This window comes from Martes martes (genome assembly GCF_963455335.1).
Source record: "Martes martes genome assembly, chromosome: X".
Classification (NCBI taxonomy): domain Eukaryota; kingdom Metazoa; phylum Chordata; class Mammalia; order Carnivora; family Mustelidae; genus Martes; species Martes martes.
Window position 1 is genome coordinate 69,494,708 of NC_137897.1, and position 22,462 is coordinate 69,517,169.

The 22,462-nt window shown below is 34.0% G+C and overlaps 1 protein-coding gene across 1 annotated transcript in view; it reads left to right on the plus strand.

Moving 5' to 3' along the window:
- Positions 1–5,678: 5,678 nt before the first annotated feature.
- PCDH11X (protocadherin 11 X-linked) overlaps positions 5,679–22,462 on the plus strand; it is a gene marked incomplete at both ends in the record, with an annotated part of 454,058 nt that continues 437,274 nt past the window's right edge. The window contains 1 exon segment of the mRNA XM_080795529.1: positions 5,679–6,218. Coding sequence (XP_080651655.1) covers positions 5,679–6,218 — 540 coding nt within the window.

A 22,462-nucleotide genomic window follows, 5' to 3' on the forward strand; every position in this document is an offset into this window, starting at 1 on the left:
TACTCCATAGTGTATACGGACCACATCTTCCTTATCCATTTGTCCATTGAAGGGCATCTTGGTTCTTTCTACAGTTTGGCGACCGTGGCCATTGCTGCTATAAAAATTGGGGTACAGATGGCCCTTCTTTTCACTACATCTGTATCTTTGGGGTAAATACCCAGTAGTGCAAATGCAGGGTCATAGGGAAGCTCTATTTTTAATTTCGTAAGGAATCTCCACACTGTTTTTCCAAAGTGGCTGCACCAACTTGCATTCCCAACAGCAGTGTCAGAGAGTTCCCCTTTCTCCACATCCTCTCCAACACACATTGTTTCCTGTCTTCCTAATTTTGGCCATTCTAACTGGACACCTGTGAGTTTTGTATGTAAGCTTGGTTGGGAAGGGGTCTTTGAATAGAATTCTTTCACTTCCTAAGCCATATATAAAAAATCCAGAAAAAATTAATATGGAAAAACAACCACCATAAATTTACTTACAAGTGCTGGTTAAGCATTGAATCTTAACAAATTTGAAACTCTGATAGAGAATACTGCAACAACTGTTGTGAAGAGTTAGAGTGAATCAACAAAACATAAACATTATAAAGAAAGAAACAATATTAATGGAATCCACTTCTTGGAGAAGAGTAGATACAAATGTGAAAATTAGACCTGCACAAAAAATACAATAAATGAGTCCTTTCTGGAATAAAATTTAATAAAAATACTAACTTGATGAAATTACCGTACCTTATTAAATTTTTTGTTTTGGCATTTCAGGTTTCAGAATACATAGAAAATAACTATGTCAAGCAAGACAGCCAAAGCACCTATTTCACTCTACTTGTGATCAGTCCCTTTGAAAGTACTGAGTTTATTAGTTGCTCCAGTTTCTTTCTACAGATGCGGTTACTTCTTTTTTATTATTATTATGTTACCTTAGCCACCATACAGTGCATCATTAGTTTTTGATGCAGTGTTCAATGATTCATTAGTTGCGTATAACACCCAGCGCTCATCACAACACATGCCCTTAATACCAGTTCTCTTGCAAGGTCTTAGATTGCTTCCTGTGAACCCCAAAAACTACCTTATTGTTTCCCCAATCTGTTGAAAGAAGCTTTGACTGCATGAGAACAAGGACTGAGAAGTAAATATATAATACCTCATAGTTGTTTAATGGTGTATTTTTGACTTAATGAGACAGTAAAGTAGAGTGACAGGAGCCAAGTGAAGTTAAGATCATAGGCCAAACTTCATATTTTCATGTAATACCTAAATTTGTACTATTTTAGACAATTTGTTACTCTAGACGGTAAGCCACTCATTCATATAGAATTAGTTTTTCATGGGGTGCCTGGGCGACTCAGTTGGTTGAGCATCTGCCCTCAGCTCAGGTCATGAGCTCAGGGTCCTGGGATGGAGCAGCTCAGCAGGTTTCCTGCTCAGCAGGGATTCTGCTTCTCCCTCTGCCCCTCTCCCACACTTGGTCATGCACACTTTCTCTCTTCCTCAAAAAATTAAAAAAAAAAAAAAGAATTAGTTTTTCACAGATTAAACACAGCACTATAATAAAAGAAAATGTAACAAGTATGTGAGGGAAATTATGCCTTGAAAGTCTTCTGACAAACCATTTGAACATTACTTTCATGATTTGAAATCTCTAAATTGAGTAGATACTTAGTTCCTCTATGTACTTACCTCTTTTTGGAATGAAATTGCACAGAAACTATAGAATGAATTTGCATTTTTGTTTTACATCTAAAATTTCAGAGTTGCTTATTTTGTAGCTGCTTTTGCTTTCTTTGATTGTCATGATTTTATCCCTCTATGTTTGTTGCATATGCAACCATTATGTATTGTCTATTAAAAAATTCACTCAAATGACATTGTCACTGCTGAAGCTTTTAGAAAATTTTAATTAACTCTATCTGTTTTCATTGTGGTTACCCTATCAGTTTCCAAACTAACCTTCGACTATAACAGGAATGGGATGTGTGAGAATGGTAAAGAAATTTAAGTTATCTTATCCTTTGTTCATGGATGAGAAAGTTAGAACCAGGTAAAAGTAAGTGTATAGGGATATCTTCCCTGAATATTTGAGTTAAATTCATCATGCTAATATACAACTAAACAGTGATTTTTTATATCCATGTTTGATAACTAAATTTCTGTATTGGTCAGTCAAAGAAGCAAACTCAGCCTTTAAAAAAAACTTTTATAATTTTAAAGATTATAATACATTTTCAAATGGCAAATGTAGGGGTTTAGAATAAAAATCTATAGATTGAGGTTATTTAATTATGCAGGTTTACATTCTGATAGAGGCAAAATTGAGTTTGTTATGCATTGATTGAACTCTGAATTAAGACATTCTGGAATATTTATGTTATGAAATATAAACTTTGTGAGGGCAGAGATTTTTGTCTCCTTTGTTCACTGATTTATTCTCAGTGCCTGGAACACGAGCATATAAAAAAAGCTTAAAAAATATTTGTTGACTAAAAGACTAAACTTTTATGAAACTAATTGCTAACTAGAGGTTAGATATCTCTTCTAGGTTTTCAATATGGATATTTCCTCAAGTTTTAGAAATGTCATTGTCCTTTTTCCCAAATACTTTCTAGTTATTAAAACCTCTGAAGAATTTCAAGTGATAAAACACATTTTAAAATGTTTTATTTAATGATGTTATTAAAGAAAGAGCAGAACAGATTTAGAATGGGTTGGCAGAGGGGAACTGCTTGGAATTAAGTCACTTTCTTAATTCTTGTGTAGAGATATTGTAATATGCATGCAGTGTTTGAAAAAATGGTCTGTAGCCTTCTTCTGTCAGTTGTAATAATGTGTATATGCTTAGGGTTAATATAAGAAGAGAGTAGCAGTTTTATTTCCAATTGTCATCCCATTTTTATTTTTGCTTATGTTTGCATAGTACTTACAAAATCACACAGACACTGAATTATTTTATGTCCTAGATTCATATTACATAGGACACAAGTATATTTGTGTATATTAACATAGTAAGCATAAATGGGTATTTTTATATAGGCCCAATAATTCATAAGAGAATAAATCTTGAGAAAAGTTTTATATTATGTAATCCCAATGTTCATCATTGAAAAAATGGGCTAAAAATACCACAGGCAATAGTCATTTTGTATTGTTTGCTAGGATAGAGAATGTCTTCAGTATTAAACACAGGAAAATGGGTGAACTCATATATATATATATATACACATTTTTTTTTTTTACTTGGGTGATAATAATTCCTTAAAATGAGATGTCTCACATTTATCTGGTTCATTTCTTGGTTCTATTCATGACCTAAACTATTTCAATTTTTGTAGCAAATACACTTATTCTAAGAATAAATAAGAAGGATTCTTTTTCCTCACTTTTGTGTCTTCTGACCTGTCCATATGCATATTTTTTAAAATGCAGATGCACAACTATACAGTGGGAAAATTATTCAATGCAATACATTGTCTGCCATAATCAGACCATATTTATAGCGAGTTATTTACATCATTTCATGAGCTTCCTATTTTTAGAGATATTACTAGAATTTTGTTAATGCTATCAATTACCAATAAATACTGAAAACTTCCTTAATTAGTTACCCATGTGCATTAATAATTTTCTGTAATGAATTTTTTTTTGTAATGGATTTTTAACTGGCCATCTGTTGGCTAATCTTTTAAAAGTTTTGAATGCATTGATAGCTGCATTAATTCATTTTTTAATTTGAATTCAAGTTAGTTAAAATACAGTGTAGTATTGGTTTCAGGAATAGAATTTAGTGATGCATCACTTACATATAACACCCAGTGCTAATCACAAGCGCCCTCCTTAATGTTCATCCCCCATTTAGCCTATCCTCCCACCCACTCAATCCATCCTCCCTCCCATCCACCCTCAGTTTGTTCTCTATAGTTAAGAGTCTCTTATGGATTGCCTCCCTTTCTGTTTTTATCTTATTTTATTTTTCATTTTCTTCCCCTATGTTCATCTGTTTTGTTTCTTAAGTTCTACATATTAGTGAAATCATAATGTCTTTCTCAGGCTGACTTATTTCTATTAGAATAATACACTCTAGTTCCTTCCATGTCATTGCAAATGCAAGATTTCATTCTTTTTGATAGCTGAGTAATATACAATTGTATATATATACCACCTCTTCTTTATCCATTCATCAGTCAATGGACATTTGGGCTCTTTCCATAATTTGGCTATTGTCAATGGCACTGTTATAAATATTGGGTGACTGTGCATTGTAGGGTCATTCTATTTTTAACATTTTGAAGAACCTCCATACTGTTCTCCAGAATGGCTCCACCAGTTTGTATTCCTACCAAAGCTGCAAAAGTGTTTCCTTTTTCCTGAACCCTTGTGAACACCCATTATTTCATGAGTTGTTAATTTTGGCTGTTTGACTTGAGGTGTCTCATTGTGGTTTTGATTTGTATTTCCCTGATGATGAATGATGTTGAGCACATTTCATGTGTCTGTTAGCCATCTGGATATCTTCTTTGGAAAATTGTCTATTCATGTCTTCTACCCATTTCTTAACTGGATTATTTGTTTTTTGGGTGTCAGTTTGCAGATATGAAAACCCATTTTAATGTGATCTACTTTCATTTTTATATTATTTTTAAAAGATTTTATTTATTTATTTGACAGAGAGAGAGATCACAAGTAGGCAGAGAGAGAGGGGAAAGCAGGTTGCCCGCTGAGCAGAGAGCCCAATGCAGGGCCCGATCCTAGGACCCTGAGACCATAACCTGAGCCGAAGGCAGAGACTTAACCCACTGAGCCACCCAGGTGCCCCAATATCATCTACTTTCAATTTATAGACATAAATTCTCAAAGTTGGAAGGTCTTCTAGTCTAGCTCTCCCACTGAATGTTTTGGATGTCATCTACCTAATCATACATATGTAGACATATATTGGTTATTTAGCTTCTTACTATCTCCTGAAAATTGCTTTTTTTCCCCCAGAATGTTTTAATTCAATTATTTATGTTGATCTGAAAGTAGCCTCCCTGTAATTTTTACATATCCTTATCCCTCTCATCCAAAGAAAGAAAGCTTTAGTCTTCTTTTCACATGGTATTCTTTCTCACATTTTAGGCATGTGTCACATCAGCCCCTTCCTGGCTCAAAGGAGTTTCCTTCTTTAATGCAAGAACACACTGAACACAAGAACTATTGTATAAAACATTGCCAATGTATTCTATTATCACCAATAGAAGAATTACATTTGAAGGCTGTAATAATGAGTAATGATTATATTTCTTGATTAGTAACAAATATACCTTACTTTACCTTAAGTATTGAATTAAGTGTTTTTAATTATTTTTATTAACTTTATCTATCTTGGTATGTTATGTCTTTTATATATTTTATCAATGGTGACCACTTTTACAAATACTGAGTCTTTTAATTACTGTAAGTATGTTGTATAATTTACTTTTATCTTAATGAAAAATGCATATTATTTAAGAGTCAATTTTTCTAATATTTTAATTTAATGATTTTAAAACTGAGCATTTAGTTAACATACATATAATGGTTGGTTGGCTTTAATAATTTCTTCTTCATCTTCCTCTCTCTCTCTCTCTCTCTTTTTTTCCCCGTTTTTCTTTGACAGTTTTCTGTGGCTTGATACAGAGAACCATCACAATTGTGCCTGGTATGGACTTGTTGTCTGGGACGTATATATTTGCAGTCCTTTTAGCATGTGTCGTATTTCAGTCTGGCGCCCAGGAGAAAAACTACACTGTCAGAGAAGAAATGCCAGAAAACGTTCTGATAGGCGACTTGCTGAAAGACCTCAACTTGTCACTGGTTCCAGACAAGACCTTAACATCTCCTATGCAGTTTAAGCTAGTGTACAAGACTGGTGATGTGCCTCTGATTAGAATTGAAGAAGGTACTGGTGAGATCTTTACTGCTGGAACTCGCATTGATCGTGAGAAATTGTGTTCTGGCATTGTGGTGGAAACCCGTTGCTTTTATGAAGTGGAAGTTGCCGTTTTGCCAGATGAAATATTTAGACTGGTTAAGATACGTTTTCTGATAGAAGACATAAATGATAATGCACCATTATTCCCAGCAACGGTTATCAACATATCAATTCCAGAGAACTCGGCTATAAACTCTCGATACGCTCTCCCGGCAGCCATTGATCCTGATACAGGAATAAACGGAGTTCAAAACTACCAGTTAATTAAGGTACGTTTTAAAAACACTTTGTTCAAGATAATTCATTTTTAAAAGGCCAAAAAAAGAAAAAGCATCTTTGCATACTTCGAATTTTAAAAAAGCCATCACCTTATTTTTTTTTTAAAGTTTAAGCATAATGGGGCAGATTCTTCAATGCAATTTTTGTGATTGTATGAAGTTTATGAATTTTTATTTGATTTATATTTATTTTCAAGAATTTGCTTATGTTTCCCTTAACAATCTATTATAGGGGTCAGATAAGGAGCTCAGCCCTGCTACTTACAATAAATAACCCACCCAATACCTCACTTTTAATTTGTCTAGTCATGACTCTACCACAAGGTGGACATAAACAAACAAATTTAAACATTAAGAATGAATACACAAATTTATCAGATTTACTCAGTGATCATTATAGATAGGAAGTTTTCTCTTGCCATTTGAAAAAAGTACCAAAGAAATTTATTTGAGTGGTGAATAGAACATTTTTATTACTAATGTTTCTACACATATATATAATAATTAATATTTCTCATAGTGATTTCAATTCAAGGCAATATCTTTAAGCATCTCTTGAGTCACTAGAATGAGATTTAATTTTAGTCAATGTGCTATTAATGTTAAATATTTTCATTTTGTTCTAATTCTTTGAAGACACAGAACACCAATTTGCTATAAAGGGTATGTAAGATCTTCAGCCAAAAAAATTCAGTTTACCTGAAGAATCTGTTTTGGTCTGATTTAGGTCTTGGGATAGAGATGGCAGAAGGAAGAATAGGTGGAATAATTTTATTTGAAATATGTGCAGAAGCATCTTGTTCATCAAGTGAATGGACAATTCCTTTTAATCACCTATATAATATATAGGATAGTAGGAACTCAGATTTGGATATATGAAATAATTCAATGCACTTGAATGACCTTGGAAAATGTGTGAATGAACAAATATTCAGACTTAAAATAGATTGGTTAAGGATTTTTGAAGTTCTATAAACATTTCCTGACTATTCACTACCAGATTATTATGATGAACCTAATGGCCAATGTTACAAAATATTCTAAGAACACATAAATATTTTGATGTATATAATCTGAAGGTTTTGGCCTAGAAGATGTATAATATTGGAAAACTACTCAGCTGATGTTGATATGTTGTAAAGACATATTTAATTATAAATACATTCAGGAATAGAAGGTTATGTATTTCTTGAGCAAATTCAAGTGAAATGCACACTAGTGTGTGACTATAAGAAAGAAAAACAGAAAGAGAAGGGATAGACAATTTATAAATGAGAATTTTTTAGGTAAAATCCCTACAATGGTATCTTCATATTTGATGAAATGGGAAAATATGCAGGATTCAGGAAGATATGGATCACAATTTTATGTTTACTGTTGACTAGATATGTCACCTGCAGCTTAATTTTTCTGAATTTCAGTTTCTTCAATCACAATATGAGGATGTTGATATATATGTCACAAAGGCAGAATTAGGAGAATAAGCACCAAGTAGAAAGTAGGGAGACCTGCTGATGCTATTTAGAGGTGCTTCAAAACATTTGACTTTTTTTTAGATATGTGAGATTTATCTCTTTAAATTGTAAATTGTATAGCAGAGTACATACTATCTCTAAAACAACACTGTCCAATGTAACTTTCTGCAATGACATAAATTCTATAATCTGTGAATAACCAATATGGTAGCTATTGACTATATGTGATTCTTGAGTACATAAGATGGGGTAAGTGCTACCAAGTAACTGAATTTTTAATTTTATTTAATCTTAATTTTAATCGCCACAAGTGGCTAGTGGCTATCATATTAGCTAGCAGAGTCAAAACAAAGAAAAAGTTTATTTGGAATCTAAAAAATAACAGATGAAATAAAAATGGGATGTTACCAAATTTAAATCTGTATTTAAAAATAAATAAATAAATAAATAAATAAATAAATCTGTATTTAAAAATAAGTACGGTGTCTCTATCAATCATCTATACAAATGTATTGTTTTGAAATGCAGGTTTCTATTATTCCAAAGAAATTGTTTCTAAGAATAATTTTGTCATAGCTCCCTCAGGATAGCATAACAAATTTACATTTCTGATTTGTCTTGAAATCTGCTTAAGAAATTTAAATAAAACAAATAAACCTATTGACATAATTTTAGCTTTGTTAAAATCTGTTTTCATTTTAGTTTCTTTGAAATATTATCACCAAATAATAAAAGGTTTACAAGCTCACTAGAGGTTATTATATGAGTCTTAGAGATAGACATGCTCTAAAATTTCATTGTTTTAGAGTGTGTGATAAGGCAAAAGTGAGCTACGTGATCTACTTAAAGTATTGAAGCATTTGTATGGCTCCATGGACAAATAACTGTCCTGTTTGTTAAAAATAATGAGTATGACAAGAAATAATGAATATGGAACATAAAACATAGCCCCAGGTATGCAGAGGGCTATGACAGGGATGACATTAACTGAGTATACTTTGATTTACAGAAAGGTCTTGTCATGAAAGTGGTATCTATGCTGAATGGATGGAAAATTAAGTTAAAAAAAAGAAAAGAAACCTGTTATGATTTATCCATAAACTTTAATAAATGTTACAAGTAGGCCAACCATAATAAAAATCTCTGTCCTGCAGAATAGGATGAAAACTTAATTAATATTAATTTGTTCTATTTTGTTGAATAGAAAAGACTAGCAAAATCACAGTTTATTCTAACTAGGGAGATATAAAATGTATATGTAAAATTCAGATAGCAAAGGAAAAGAAGGGGAAGATATAGGGACAAATTTTAGGGAAAAATAGGTCAATTTACACATGAAGGGGTCTTGTGACTGACAATTCTATATTAGTTAACTGAAAATAAAGGCAGTGGCGGAAAAGATTTATTAAATGTATCAAAAATGTATATAATTGGGGGCACCTGGGTGGCTCAGTGGGTTAAGCCTCCGCTTTTGGATCAGGTCATGATCCCAGGGTCCTGGGATCAAGCCCCGCATCAGGCTTTCATCTCAGCAGGGAGCCTGCTTCCCCCCTCTCTGCCTGTTGCTCTCCCTCCTTGTGATCTCTCTCTCTGTCAAATAAATAAACAAAATATTTTAAAAATGTATATGATATTAGGTAATATAAAACTTAGAATATTTATCTTCAAAATTTAACATATAAATATTTTAACTTAATTTTGCTTTTTTGTGATATTACATATGCTTTTTCGTAAACAAGGAAAGCATTACTATTCCATATTTTGAATACTTTGAAAATGCATTTCAGAGTAATAATTTATATTGCTTATGATCATAAGACTAGTAAGCAATAAAGTTAAGGACCAGAATAAGGTCTTCTGACTCTTAGATTTAATTGACAAATTGATAGATAGGTAACCTTGAGGATGGGGATCACAAAAAGTTCATGATATAAGAGGAAGGAAGAAGAAAAAAAGAGGCAAAGAAGAAAAAGGACAAAGTGAGAAATGAAAGAATAAAGTGATTACCGAATGATTCTGCTTAGTACAAAGAAAATTATGTTAAAACTTATCTATGTGACCTTGGCAAGGTTAATTTTCACCTTTTAAGAGATTGGGATTTTTTTTTTTGAGAGCGAAAGAGAAAGAGAGCACCAGTGCACAAACAGGTGGGGGGAGGGGAAGGGGCAGAATGAGGGGGAGAGAGAATCTTAAGCAGGCTCCATGCTGGGCATGGAGTCCACATGGGGCTCCGTCTCATGACCCTGGGATCACAATCTGAGCATAGTTTAAGAGTTAAATGCTTAACCAACTGAGCCACCCAGGTGCCCCAAGATTAGGATACTTTCTAAAGAAATAAAGGATTCATTGAAAGTTTCTAATTTTGGTTGCCACTTAAAAAAATACCTAGAAGCAAAATCTTCACTTTTCCCCATGTTTCAAGTAAAGTCATGCTACAATGAGAATTCCTCAGGATATTTTTATATAATTTCCCTTAATTTGAACTACCTATGCTTACATAAGCTCTTCAAGTAAGTGAAACCATATGATAATTAACTCTCTCTGCTTGACTTATTTCACTCAACATAATCTCTTCCAGTCCCATCCATGTTGATCCAAAAGTTGGATATTCATCCTTTCTGATGGAGGTATAATACTCCATTGTATATATGGATCATATCTTCTTTATCCATTTGTCCATTGAAATACCTATGCTAAATATTTATAATTATATATATCTATCTATACATACAAATGCATATATACATATATATCCCATTTTTGATACATATATATACAAACACACATATATACATATGTTATATATTTATATATTATATATACTTATATATAATATATAAGTAAATATATATTATTCATATTTTATATATTATATATAATATATATTATATATCTATGAATATATTTTATAGATATATAATATCTATATAATATATGATAATTATATATTAATAATGTATAATCATCTATTATATTTATTCATATATAAACCATATTCATATATTTATTAATATAAATATATGATATATGATATATAATGTGTAATATATTATATATTAATATAATTTTAAATATGTATTTAAAATTATATTTATATCATATAATATATAATAATTATATATAATTAATGTATAAATAATAAGTATAATATTGTCTTCAATAAAATAGTATAGATATTGTATATAATATATATATAATGTATTTATAATATATTATGAATGTATTATTTTAGTGTTACTAAGTAATATATTGTAAAATATTTTGTTATATATTATATATGGTATATACAGATATATAAACATCTGAATCTAATTGTGCAATTAGCAGTTGAGCCCTTGCAGTATTTGGAGCTGTTGGTCAGGAGTAGGATATTATAGTATCTCTCTAACTTTCATCTTGTTATTGTGATCCCTGCTATTTATACAGCTTTTTTTCACATTCTTAGTCTTGTTAAGAGGGAAGCCAATATTTTCACAAATAGAAATAAACTTCAAGTACCCTTTATGATTCAGGATATGGATATAAACCACAAAGACCTACTTCTTCTGATGTTTGGAACTGAGGGTAAATTAGTTTGCCTAGTAATATTACATATGTCTTCATTTTCTTCTTCAGATTTCCATCTTCCTTCACATATGTCAGTAATATTTCTATGCTAGTCCAGTGACATGTGTTGATTGGTTTCCTTGAAGCAGGCATGACAATGTTACAAAGGCTTGCAGTTTCTACTGACACATAATGAAGATCAAGTTTTTCTCAGATTAGTGATCCTGCTTGAAACCCTCACCAATTTTGCCCATTCCATAAAGCATCTTTGTCCTTTCAACCAACCATAAAATAAAAAAGAAAAAGAAAATTTAATCTTGGGCAGAGTCTTTTCACATAATCAAGATTTGGGCACTTATTTCTATTTTATTTAAAACCAGATATAAATATTTGGTCTTTATATTTAAAGTTAAATGAGAATTCACTATCTTTCCTCTTGATCAAGAGTTTGGACTTATGCAGCTAAGGTCAGAATGAGATTTGTTTTGAAGTCTGGGATTAGAAAATCCAAATTGCAAAAATTTTATTTACAATTAGATTTAGTAATTTTGAGTTAAAGTTCCAAGAATGAGGCATCCAATAATATATCCTGGGGGCAAAAAGCAAACAAACTATTATTCTGAAGGAGCTCTTATTTCTTTATCTTATGTAACCATAGTTCAAAGTGGCGTGAAGTAAGTTATCAGGACCAATGAATAAAGATTCACTAATGTTATTGCAGGCAGAACACGCAAACTGTTATATAACAATGTGTTCATCTTAGAAAGCACAGTTACTTCTAAGAGAATGAAAGGAGTTTGAATATAGTGATTTCCTAATTTTTCAATTATGAGATGAAATTTTAACTAGAAGTTTATCTTTTCAAAGCTAAAATAACTCAATTATATATTCTCTGATTTATATAATGTTTTTATTATACCATTTTTGGTCTGCCCTAAAGAGCAAAAGAGATGACAAATCAAATGCTAATGACTATTAGGTTCCTGAAAACTGAGGGTTATTTCAAAATGCAACTTCAGTAGGGAGAAATGAAAACAATAAATCTCATTTTTTTCATAAATGGATCTTTATTAATGCTCAGTTCTTATTAAAATGAGAGCTTAGGGGCACCTGGGTGGCTCAGTGGGCTAAAGCCTCTGCCTTCGGCTCAGGTTATGATCCCTGGGTCCTGGGATTGAGCCCCGCATCAGACTCTCTGCTCAGTAGGGAGCCTGCTTCCTCCCCCCTCTCTCTCTCTGCCTGCCTCTCTGCCTACTTGTGATCTCTGCCTGTCAAATAAATAAATAAAATCTTAGAAAAAAGGGGGCACCTGGGTAGAACACCTGAAAGACTCCATTGTGGACTCTTGATAAGGATGGCATTGGATAGTATAAATATTTTAACAATATTTGTTCTTCCAGTCAATGAGCACAGATTTTTTTTTTCATTTCTTTGTGTCATCTTCAATTTCTTTCATAAGTATTTTATAGTTTTCAGAATACAGATCTCTTACTTTTTTGGTGATGTTTACTCAGGTGTCTTATGTTTTGGGTGCAATTGTAAATGAGATCAATTCTTTGTTTTTTGTTTTGTTTTGTTTTGTATTTTTTTTCCTGATTCATTACTGATGTATAGAAATTCAGCAGATTTCTAGGGGCACCTGTGTGGCTAAGTCAGTTGAGCTTCTAGCTCTTGGTTTTGGCCCAGGTCATGATCTCATTGGATGTGGGATAGAGCCATGGTTAGGCTCTGTGCTTAGCAGGGAGTCTGCTTGAAATTTCTCTCCCTTTGCCCCCTTCCCCACACTTTCTCTCTTTCTCCCTAAAATAAATAATTAAATCTTTAAAAAAAAATTAAATGCAATCAAAGGGGCACCTGGATGGCTCAGTCGGTTAAGCATCTGCCTTCAGCTCAGGTCATGATCTCAAAGTCCAGGGATTGAGTCCCCTGTCAGGCTCCTGTGGGCAGGCTCTCCCTGCCCTCTCCATGTCAGGTTCCCTGCTCAGCAGGGATTCTGCTTCTCCCTCTCCTCATGCTCTCCTACTCTTATAAATAAATAAATAAATATTTACATTGCAGAAGTACAAAAATCAAAAACTCTAAATAACTTGCTGAAAGTATTACTCTCAGAAAGACCACCAACTGGAACTTAAACTCAAGGCTTTAGATTACAAGTTTATTGCCCCTTGTAAAAGTTTGAACCTTGGGGTGCCTGGGTGGCTCAGTCATTAAGCGTTGGCCTTTGACTCATGTCATGATCCCAGGTTCCTGGGATTCGGCAGCATTGGGTTTCCGGCTCCATGGGAAGCCTGTTTCTCCCTCTCCCACTCCCCCTGCTTGTGTTGCCTCTCTCGCTGTCTCTCTTTGTCAAATAAGTAAATAAAATATAAGAAAAAAATTAAATGCAACGGATTTCTATAGACTGATTTTTTTTTTTAATCTTTTGACTTTACTGAAATCCTGTATTGGTTCTACCAATATTTTGGTGGTGTCTTTCAGGTGTTCTACATCAAGTATTGTGTCATCTGTGAGTAGGGAAAATTTGATTTTGTCATTGCTGATTTGGATGCCTTTCATTTCTTTTTGTTGTCTGATTACTGAAATTAGGACTTCCCTTACTACATTAAATAACAGTAGTGAGAGTGGACTTCCCTGTCTTGGTCTTAACTTTAGAGAGTTTTTCCCCATTGAGGATGATATTAGCTGTGACTTATTCAAATATGGCCTTTAGGATGTTGAGGTATGTCCCCTCTATCCCTACTCTGTTGAGGATTTTTATGAAGAATGGATACTGTACTCTGTCAAATGTTATTTCTTCTTCTATTGAGAGGATCATGTGGTTCTTATTCTCTCATTTCTTAATGTGGTGTATGACATTGATTGATGTGTGAATATTGAACCTCACTTACAGCCCAGGAATAAATCCAACTTGATCGTGATTCATAATTCTTTTAATGTACTGTTGAATTCAATTTGCTAGTATTTTGTTGAGAATATTTGTACCCACATTCATCAGGGATATTGTCCTATAATTCTGCTTTTTAGTGGGGTCTTTGCCTGGAATCAAGGTAATGTTGGCTTCATGGAATGAATTTGGAACTTCTCCTTCCATTTCTGATTTTTGGATCAGTTTCAGAATAATAGGTATTAAGTCTTTTTAAGAAAGATTTTATTTATTTATTTGAGAGAGTGTGCGAGCATGAATGGGGGGAAGGGCAGAGGGATAAGCAGACTTCCTGCTGAGCATGGAGCCTGACATAGGGCATGATCCCAGAACCCTGAGATCATGACCTAAGCCAGTCAGACTGAGTCATCCAGGCATTCCAGGTATTAACTCTTTTTTAAATGTTTGGTAGAATTACCACTGGGAAGCCATTTGTTTCTGGAGTTTTGTTTGTTAGGAGATTGTTGATTACCAATTCAGTTTCATCGCTGGTTTTGGGTCTGTTCAGGTTTTCTATTTCCTCCTGTTTCAGTTTTAGTAGTTTGTATGTTTTTGGGAATTTATCCATTTCTTCCAGGTAGCCGAATTTGTTGGCATAGAATTCTTAATAATATTCTCTTATAATTATTTGTGTTTATGTGTTATTTGTTGCAATGTCTCTTCTTTCATTCATTTTATTTATTTGGGTCCTTGCTCTTTTTATTTCCATATATATATAGCTAGAGGTTTACCAATTTTCTTTGTTCTTTCAATGAACTGGGTCCTGGTTTCATTGATCTATTCTACTGATTATTTATGTTTATTTTGTTTGTTTCTATATCATTTATTTCTGCTCTAATCTTTATTATTTATATTCTTCTGCTAGCTTTAGGCTTTATTTGCTGTTCTTTTCTAGCTCCTTTATATGTGAGATTAGGTTGGGTATTTGAGAATTTTCTTGTTTCTTGGGGTAGGCCTGTATTGCTATACATTTCCTTCTTAGTGACTCCTTTTGCTTCATCTCAAAGGTTTTGGAATGTTGTGTTTTTATTTTCATTTGCTTCCATGTATTTTATTTAATTTCTTCATTAATTTCCTGGTTATTCCATTCATTCTTTAGTAGGATTTTCTTTAATCTCCACTTATTTGTGTTCTTTCCAAATTTTTTCTTGTTATTCAAGTTTCATAGCATTGTGGTCAGAAATGATGCATGGTATGATTTCAGTCTTTTTCAGGCCTGATTTGTGACCCAATGTGTAATCTCTTCTGGAGAATGTTCCATTTGCACTAGAAAATAATGTCTATTCTGCTGTTTTAGGATGAAATGTTCTGAATATACCTGTGAAGTTCATCTGGTCCAGTGTGCCATTCAAAGCCATTGTTACTTTATTGATTTTCTTCTTAGATGGTCTGTCCATTTATGTGCATGGAGGGTTAAAAATCCATACTGCTATTGTATTGTTATCAGTGACTTACTTTATATTAGCTATCAACTGATTTATATATTTGAGTGCTCCCACATTGAAGGCATAAATATTAATAATTGTTAGATCTTCTTTTTGGACAGACCATTTTGTTATGATATAGTGTCCTTCATCTCGTTACAGTCTTTGGCTCAAAATTTAGTTTTTCTGATAAGTATGGCTACTTTGGCTTTCTTTTGATGTCTATTAACAAGATAGATTGTTCTCCATCTCCTCACTTTCAATCTGCAGGAGACTTTAAGTTTAAAATGAATCTCTGTAGGCAACATACATATTCTTCTTGATTTTTTTTTAAAGATTTTATTTATCAGACAGAGATCACAAGTAGGCAGACAGGCAGGAAGAGAGAGAGAGGAAGGGAAGCAGGCTCCCTGCTGAACAGAGAGCCTGATGCGGGGCTTGATCCCAGGACCCCGAGATCACGACCTGAGCCGAAGGCAGAGGCTTTAACCCACTGAGCCACCCAGGCGCCCCTCTTCTTGATTTTTATCCATTCTGGTATCCTATATATTTTGATTGGACCACTTAGTCTATTTGTATTCAGAGTGGTTTTTGATAGATATAAACTTAATGCCATTGTATTACCTATGGAATTGGTGTTTCTGGTGCTGTGCTTTGGTCCTTTCTATTCTTTGTTATTTTTGGTCTTTTCTTCCCCACTCAAGAGTCCCCCTTAACATTTCTTGCAGGATCATGAAATCCTTTAGTTTTTGTTGGTCTGGGAAATGCTTTGTCTCCCCTTCTAACTTGAGTGACGATCTTTTTGGATAATGTATTCTTTGCTGCATTTTTTTCCCCATTTTTTTTTTCCCATTCAGTAGGCCTCTTTCTTCTGGCCTAATGAGTTTCTGTGGAGATATCTGCTGCTAACATTATTTGTCTTTCCTTATAGGTTAGGGATTTCTTTTCCTGTGCTCCATTCAGGATTCTTTCCTTCCCTCTGTAATTTGCAAATTTTAATGAGGCATGTCTTGGTGTTGGCTTGTTTTGTTGATTTTGATGGGAGTTCCCTGTGCCTCCTGGATTTGGTTGTTTCTTTCCTTTCCCTGATTAGGGAAGTTTTCAGCTATAATTTTCTCCATTAAGCCTTCTGTCCATTTTCCCCTATGTTATTCATCTTGGGCTCCTATTATATGAATATTGTTACACTTTATGTAATCACTGAGTTCTTTAATTCTACATTCTGTTTCAATATTTTTCTTTCCTTCTTCTTTTCCTTATTTTCTATAATTTTATATTCTACATCACTTATTCATTCCTCTGCTTCTTCTATCCTTTTGATCATTATATCCAAATAGTTTTGCATCTTAGTTATAACATTTTTTTTTTTTAAATTTCAGCTGGCTTGGCTTTTAGGTATTTTATCTCTGTGTTAAGCAACTCCCTTTCATTCCCTACCTTTTCTCAAGCACAGTCAATATCCTTATGATTGTTGTATTAAGTTCTAATTTGGGGGACACCTAGGTGGCTTAGTCAGTTAAGTGTCTGCCTTTAGCTCAAGTCATGAGCCCAGGGTCCTGCATTAGGCTTCTTGCTCAGTGGGGAGCCTGCTTCTCCCTCTGCCTTTTGCTCCCCCTGCTTTTTCTTTCTCTTTTTCTGACAAATAAATAAATAAATAAATAAAATCTTTATAAAAAATTCGAATTCAGGCACAGTACTTATTTTGATTAGATCCCTAGTTGTGACCTTTCCTTTTTCTCTCCTTTGGGATGAATTACTCCATCTTGTTATTTTGTTTAGGTTTCTGCCTTCTCTGTGTTAGGAAAGCCTGTTATGTTTCTTGCTGCTGAGTATAATGGCTATTATTTTAAGAAGTGTTCATATGCTGTCCAGGGTCTGGAACTTCAGGAACTGTTTCTGGTATGTGCTGCATCCACTCTGCTATTGTGTTTTGGCTATGCCTTCTCTCAGGTTAGTCCTCAGCAGTTTCTCCTTGCCTGCAGTGGGAATTGTTTAAACCTTGTCCGTTGTGTGGTTTTATGTTGGTGTGCTTTGGTTTGCTTGGTAAAAGAGGCTAGAGCTCATTTTCTATAGAGCTAAAGCTTTGCAGTGCTCTATGGCCAGTAGATATAAATGTGCAGGTGGATTCTGCTGATCTTCTGGGGGAGCAGCCAGCTGCTGCTTTGACTCTCAGGCATACTTGTCCTTATAAAAAAGAATCTGCTGAGCACAGGAATGGGCTTGCTGTAAGTGGCTCAAGCCTCAAATGTGGGCATTGTGCTGCTCACTGATGTATGTCTGTGCTGATGGGCAAGGGTAAAAATGGTGTTAGCCTGCTCTCTTATCCCTGCAGAGGCAAGCTGGCATTTGCTGATGTTCAGGAAATCCTCACAGAAGACTGTACGGTCTCCCCTCATTTATCCTAAGCTTTCCTCAAATCTCTGCCTTTGCCCTGTCAGTGTCTGGACCATCTGTCCATCTGGCTGAGTAGTGAACCTGTGTTTTATCTCAGGCTTGCTGGCTGGGTTTCAAAACTCCAAATTTTATAGAGCCAGTGTGGCAAGTACATACACTGATCCTCTGTGGGAGGGTCTTGTCATGATGTGGTTAATATTGATTTGTCCTGGAAGCACAGTTGTACATACATGCAGGGACTTGGAATTTATGGTTAGTGCAGCTAAAAGCTTGCATCCAGGTTAGGTGCCCTCAGCAGCTGCCTCTGCTTCTATTAAAAAACAAGGCATCTCAACAGTGCCTGCTGGCTTTTTTGTTCCTTGAAAGTTAGTGGCATCTCTCTCAAATTCACTCCAAGAGGAATTCTCTCAGTCATTGCAACCCAGGGCATCCCCATTCCATACTATCCACTCCCAGGTCAAGGCCCTCCTTTTCCACAGAGGCACCTCTATGCCCACTGGGCTCCACCCCAGTGATGCTGCAGACTTATAAAACTTCAGACTTTGAACTCTGCTGCTTGTAAAAACTTGCAATGATCAGTCCCTCTCATTTTCCCATCAATGGTTTTGAGGAAGTGCTTTTCTTGTGCAATGAACTGTGTGTGTGTCTCTCTCTCTCCATTCCCTGATCAGGGCTCCCCCTCCCACCAGCACTGGTGTTTTCTTTCTCCCCCAAATCACATCTCTCCACCTCATGTCTTGCACTGTGTGATCTCTTTTCTCCCTTTAGTTTGGCTATTGTTCTCTCAGTCCTCAGATGGATTTCCTGGGTGTTTGGAATGATGCGATATTTATTTATCTGTGTTCTTGGGAGCAGGTAAGCATAGGGTCCTCTTACTACTCTGCCAACTTACCTCCTCCTCCCTCTATTTCTGCTTTAACCTTTATTTTTTCCTTCCTTCTGCTGGATTTGGGTTTTGTTCATTGTTGTTTTTCTAGCTCCTTTAGGTGTAAGGTTAGGTTATTTGCTTGAGATTTCTCTTGCTTCTTGAAGTAGGCTTGTATTGCTATAAACCTCACTCTTAGAACTGCTTTTGTTACACCTCAGAGGTCTTAGACCCTTGTGTTTTCATTTTCAGTTGTTTCCATGAGCTGTTTTATATCTTCTTGTATTTCTTATAGATGCATTCTGTGTTTAGTAGCATGCTATTTAACTTCCATGTATTTGTGTTATTTTTATATTTTTTCTTGTGATTGATTTCTAGTTTCATATCACTGTGGTGAGAAAAGATACATGGTTTGACTTTAGTCTTTTTGAATTCTTTGAGACGTGTTTTGCAGTCTAATGTGTGATCCATTCTAAAGAATGTTCCGTGTGAACTTGAGAAGAATATGTATTCTGTTCTGTTGTGATTGAATATCTTGAATATATATGTTAAACCCATCTAGTCCAGTGTATCATTCAATGCCACTCTTTCCTTATTGATTTTCTGTTTGGGTGAATTGTTTGTTGATGTAAGTGGGGTGTTAATCTCCTCTACTATAATTGTATTACTATTGATTAGTTCCTTTATGTTTGTTATTAAATGTTTTATGTATTTGGGTGCTCCCTTGTTGGGTACATAGGTATTTTTAATTCTTATAGTTTCCTGTTGGATTTTCCCTTTTGTTGTTATTATTAGTAGTAGTAGTAGTGTATATACCTTTCTTTCTCTTTTTATAGTCTTTGTTTTAAAGTCTATTTTATTGGGGGCGCCTGGGTGGCTCAGTGGTTTAAGGCCTCTGCCTTCGGCTCAGGTCACGATCCCGGGGTCCTGGGATCTAGCCCCGCATCGGGCTTTCTGCTCATCAGGGAGCCTGCTTCTTCCTCTCTCTCTGCCTGCCTCTCTGCCTACTTGTGATCTCTGTTTGTCAAATAAATAAATAAAATATTTAAAAAAAATTAAAAAAATAAAGTCTATTTTATTGTTATTTTTGCTTACTTTTAACATCCATTTGCATGATAAATGTTTCTCCATACCTTCCCTTTCACTCTGTAGGCATATTTACGTCTGAAATGAGTCTGTGGTAGGCAGCATATAGATGGGTTTTGTTTTTTTATCCAGTCCATCACTGTATGTCTTTTGATTGGAGCATTTAGTCCATTACATCCAAAGTCATTATTGATAGGTAAGTATTTATCGTCCATTTGTTACTTCTTTCGAGATTGTTTCTACAATTTTTCTCTGATCCTTTGTTCTCTTGCTCTCTCTCATGTCTTGCTTGTCTTCTTTAGTTATATACTTGGATTCCTTTCTCTTTATTCTTTGTTTATCTATTACTGGTTCTGGTTTGTGGTTACCATTATGTTTGTATATAACATCTTCTGCATATCATAGTTTATTTTAAGTTTATGGTTGATAAAGTTTGGACCCATTCTTTACTCCTCTCTTCCACATGTTTTAGATATATGGTGTCATGTTTTACATTCTTTTATTTTGTGAATTCCTTGACTGATTTTTATGGATAATCTTATTTTCATACTATCAATTTTTTTTCACATTCCTGACTGCAAGCATTTTATCAAAGGAAAAAGAAATCAATTGCTCCTAATGTTGTAATGTGATGAATTAAACAAAAAATAAATTTAAATAAGAAGAACTTTATGGGATGAATATCATTATTCTACTAAGAAGGTTGTGCTAAATTTCAAAAGATAATGGTTAAAAAATGTGTGCGATCTTAAACTCTGTGCATGGCTTTATTTCTTCGAAAGAGAGTTAATGTTTTCTTAAACATGACTCTCCTTTCCCTAATACAGTTTTAAAATAAGGAGGAACATGGTGACTTCAAGGTTATTGTGAAATATATGACTAACATCTCAGGTCATTTTACATGGAATACATTCTTTATAGCTTTTCCCTTGACGTTGGTACAAATGAAACCTGAAAGAAATATTCTACAAATAGTGCATACAATCTAAATATTACTACAATATTGAATATTTAGGAAACAGTTACTATTCTCTCCATTGGTTCTAGGTAGACTAGAGCAAGCCAAGACATGTTTAACGGAATTAAAGTACATTTATTGTAGTTCCCATTGTATTTGTATTGAGAATATTAAATGTCTTTGCCTATTGTTTTCTAAAATAGCCATATCTCTGTAGTTTTAACCATTTGAAACTATATCCTTGTATTTCTCTTGCTCAAATATGTGTCAGTAAGAGTAAGAAAAGGCTAATTTTTTTTTTAATTAAGTTGGTTTGGATAAATCAAATAGGGGTAAAGCTTAGAAATAAAATTTTAGTCTTCCCCCCTACATTCCTAAATCTACAAAGTAAACAGCTTTTTTTAGTCAGTTTTAGAATCCAGTCTATTTGGAACTACTTTTATTTATTTTTTATTTTTTATTTTTTTAAGTTCTAACTTAAATTCCAGTTTGTTAACATAGGCGAGTAATATTAGTTTTAGGTGTTCAATTAGTGATTCAACACATACAACACCCAGTGCTCATTACAAGTTCACTCCCTAATCCCCATCACCTATTTAACCCCTCTCCCCACCTACCTCTCTAATAATCATCAGTTTGTTCTCTATGTTTAAGAGTTTTTTCTTGGTTTGCATTTCCCTCTTTTTCCCCCTATGATTGTTTTGTTTCTTAAATTCCACATATGAGTGAAATTACATGATATTTAACTTTCTCTGGCTGACTTATTTTGCTTAGCATAATGCTCTGTAGCTCCACCCATGTCACTGCAAATGGCAAGATTTCATTCTTTGTTATGGCTGAGTAGTATTCCATTATATATACCTCATCTTCTTTATTCATTCATCAATGGACATTTGGGCTGTTTCCAAAATTTGACTATTGTAGATAATGCTACTATAAATGTCGGGATGCATGGGTCCCTTTGAATTATTATTTTTTATATACCTTGTAGTATGATTGCTTGATAATAAGATTGTTTTATTTTTAACTTTTTTAGGAAACTCTATACTGTTTTCCAGAGTGGCTGCACTAGTTTGCATTCCTACCAACAGTGCATAAGGGTATTTGGAACTATTTTTAGTACTTGCTGACGCTGTATGCTTTTTCTGGGCAAGTACACCAGATTTAAAACTCTGGAAGTGTTGTGTTATTTATTACTTTTCAATGTGCAATGAAGGGGTGACTTGCACACAAATATGTCAAAAATGTTGAAGTTTCATACAATGGTTTAGTTGTTTTTGGAAAAATAGACAATAGCTTTTGAGTTGGCAACAAATGTACTTTATTTTTTTTTTCAAAAGCATGTATACTTCTCTTTTAAGTTTCATTTCCAACGCCAACCTTTTCTTTGATTTTCTAAGTCCCTGCTAAGAATTGAAGTCTCAGATGAAATTAACCTCTTGTTTTTTTTCATCAGTTTTCATCCTGCGTTTAGGAACACTAAGCTTATTCTTGATTTTAGGAAGAAATATTTTTAACAAGTGAAACTAAGTCTTTTGCATTACACGAGGTTATTAAAAAGTCC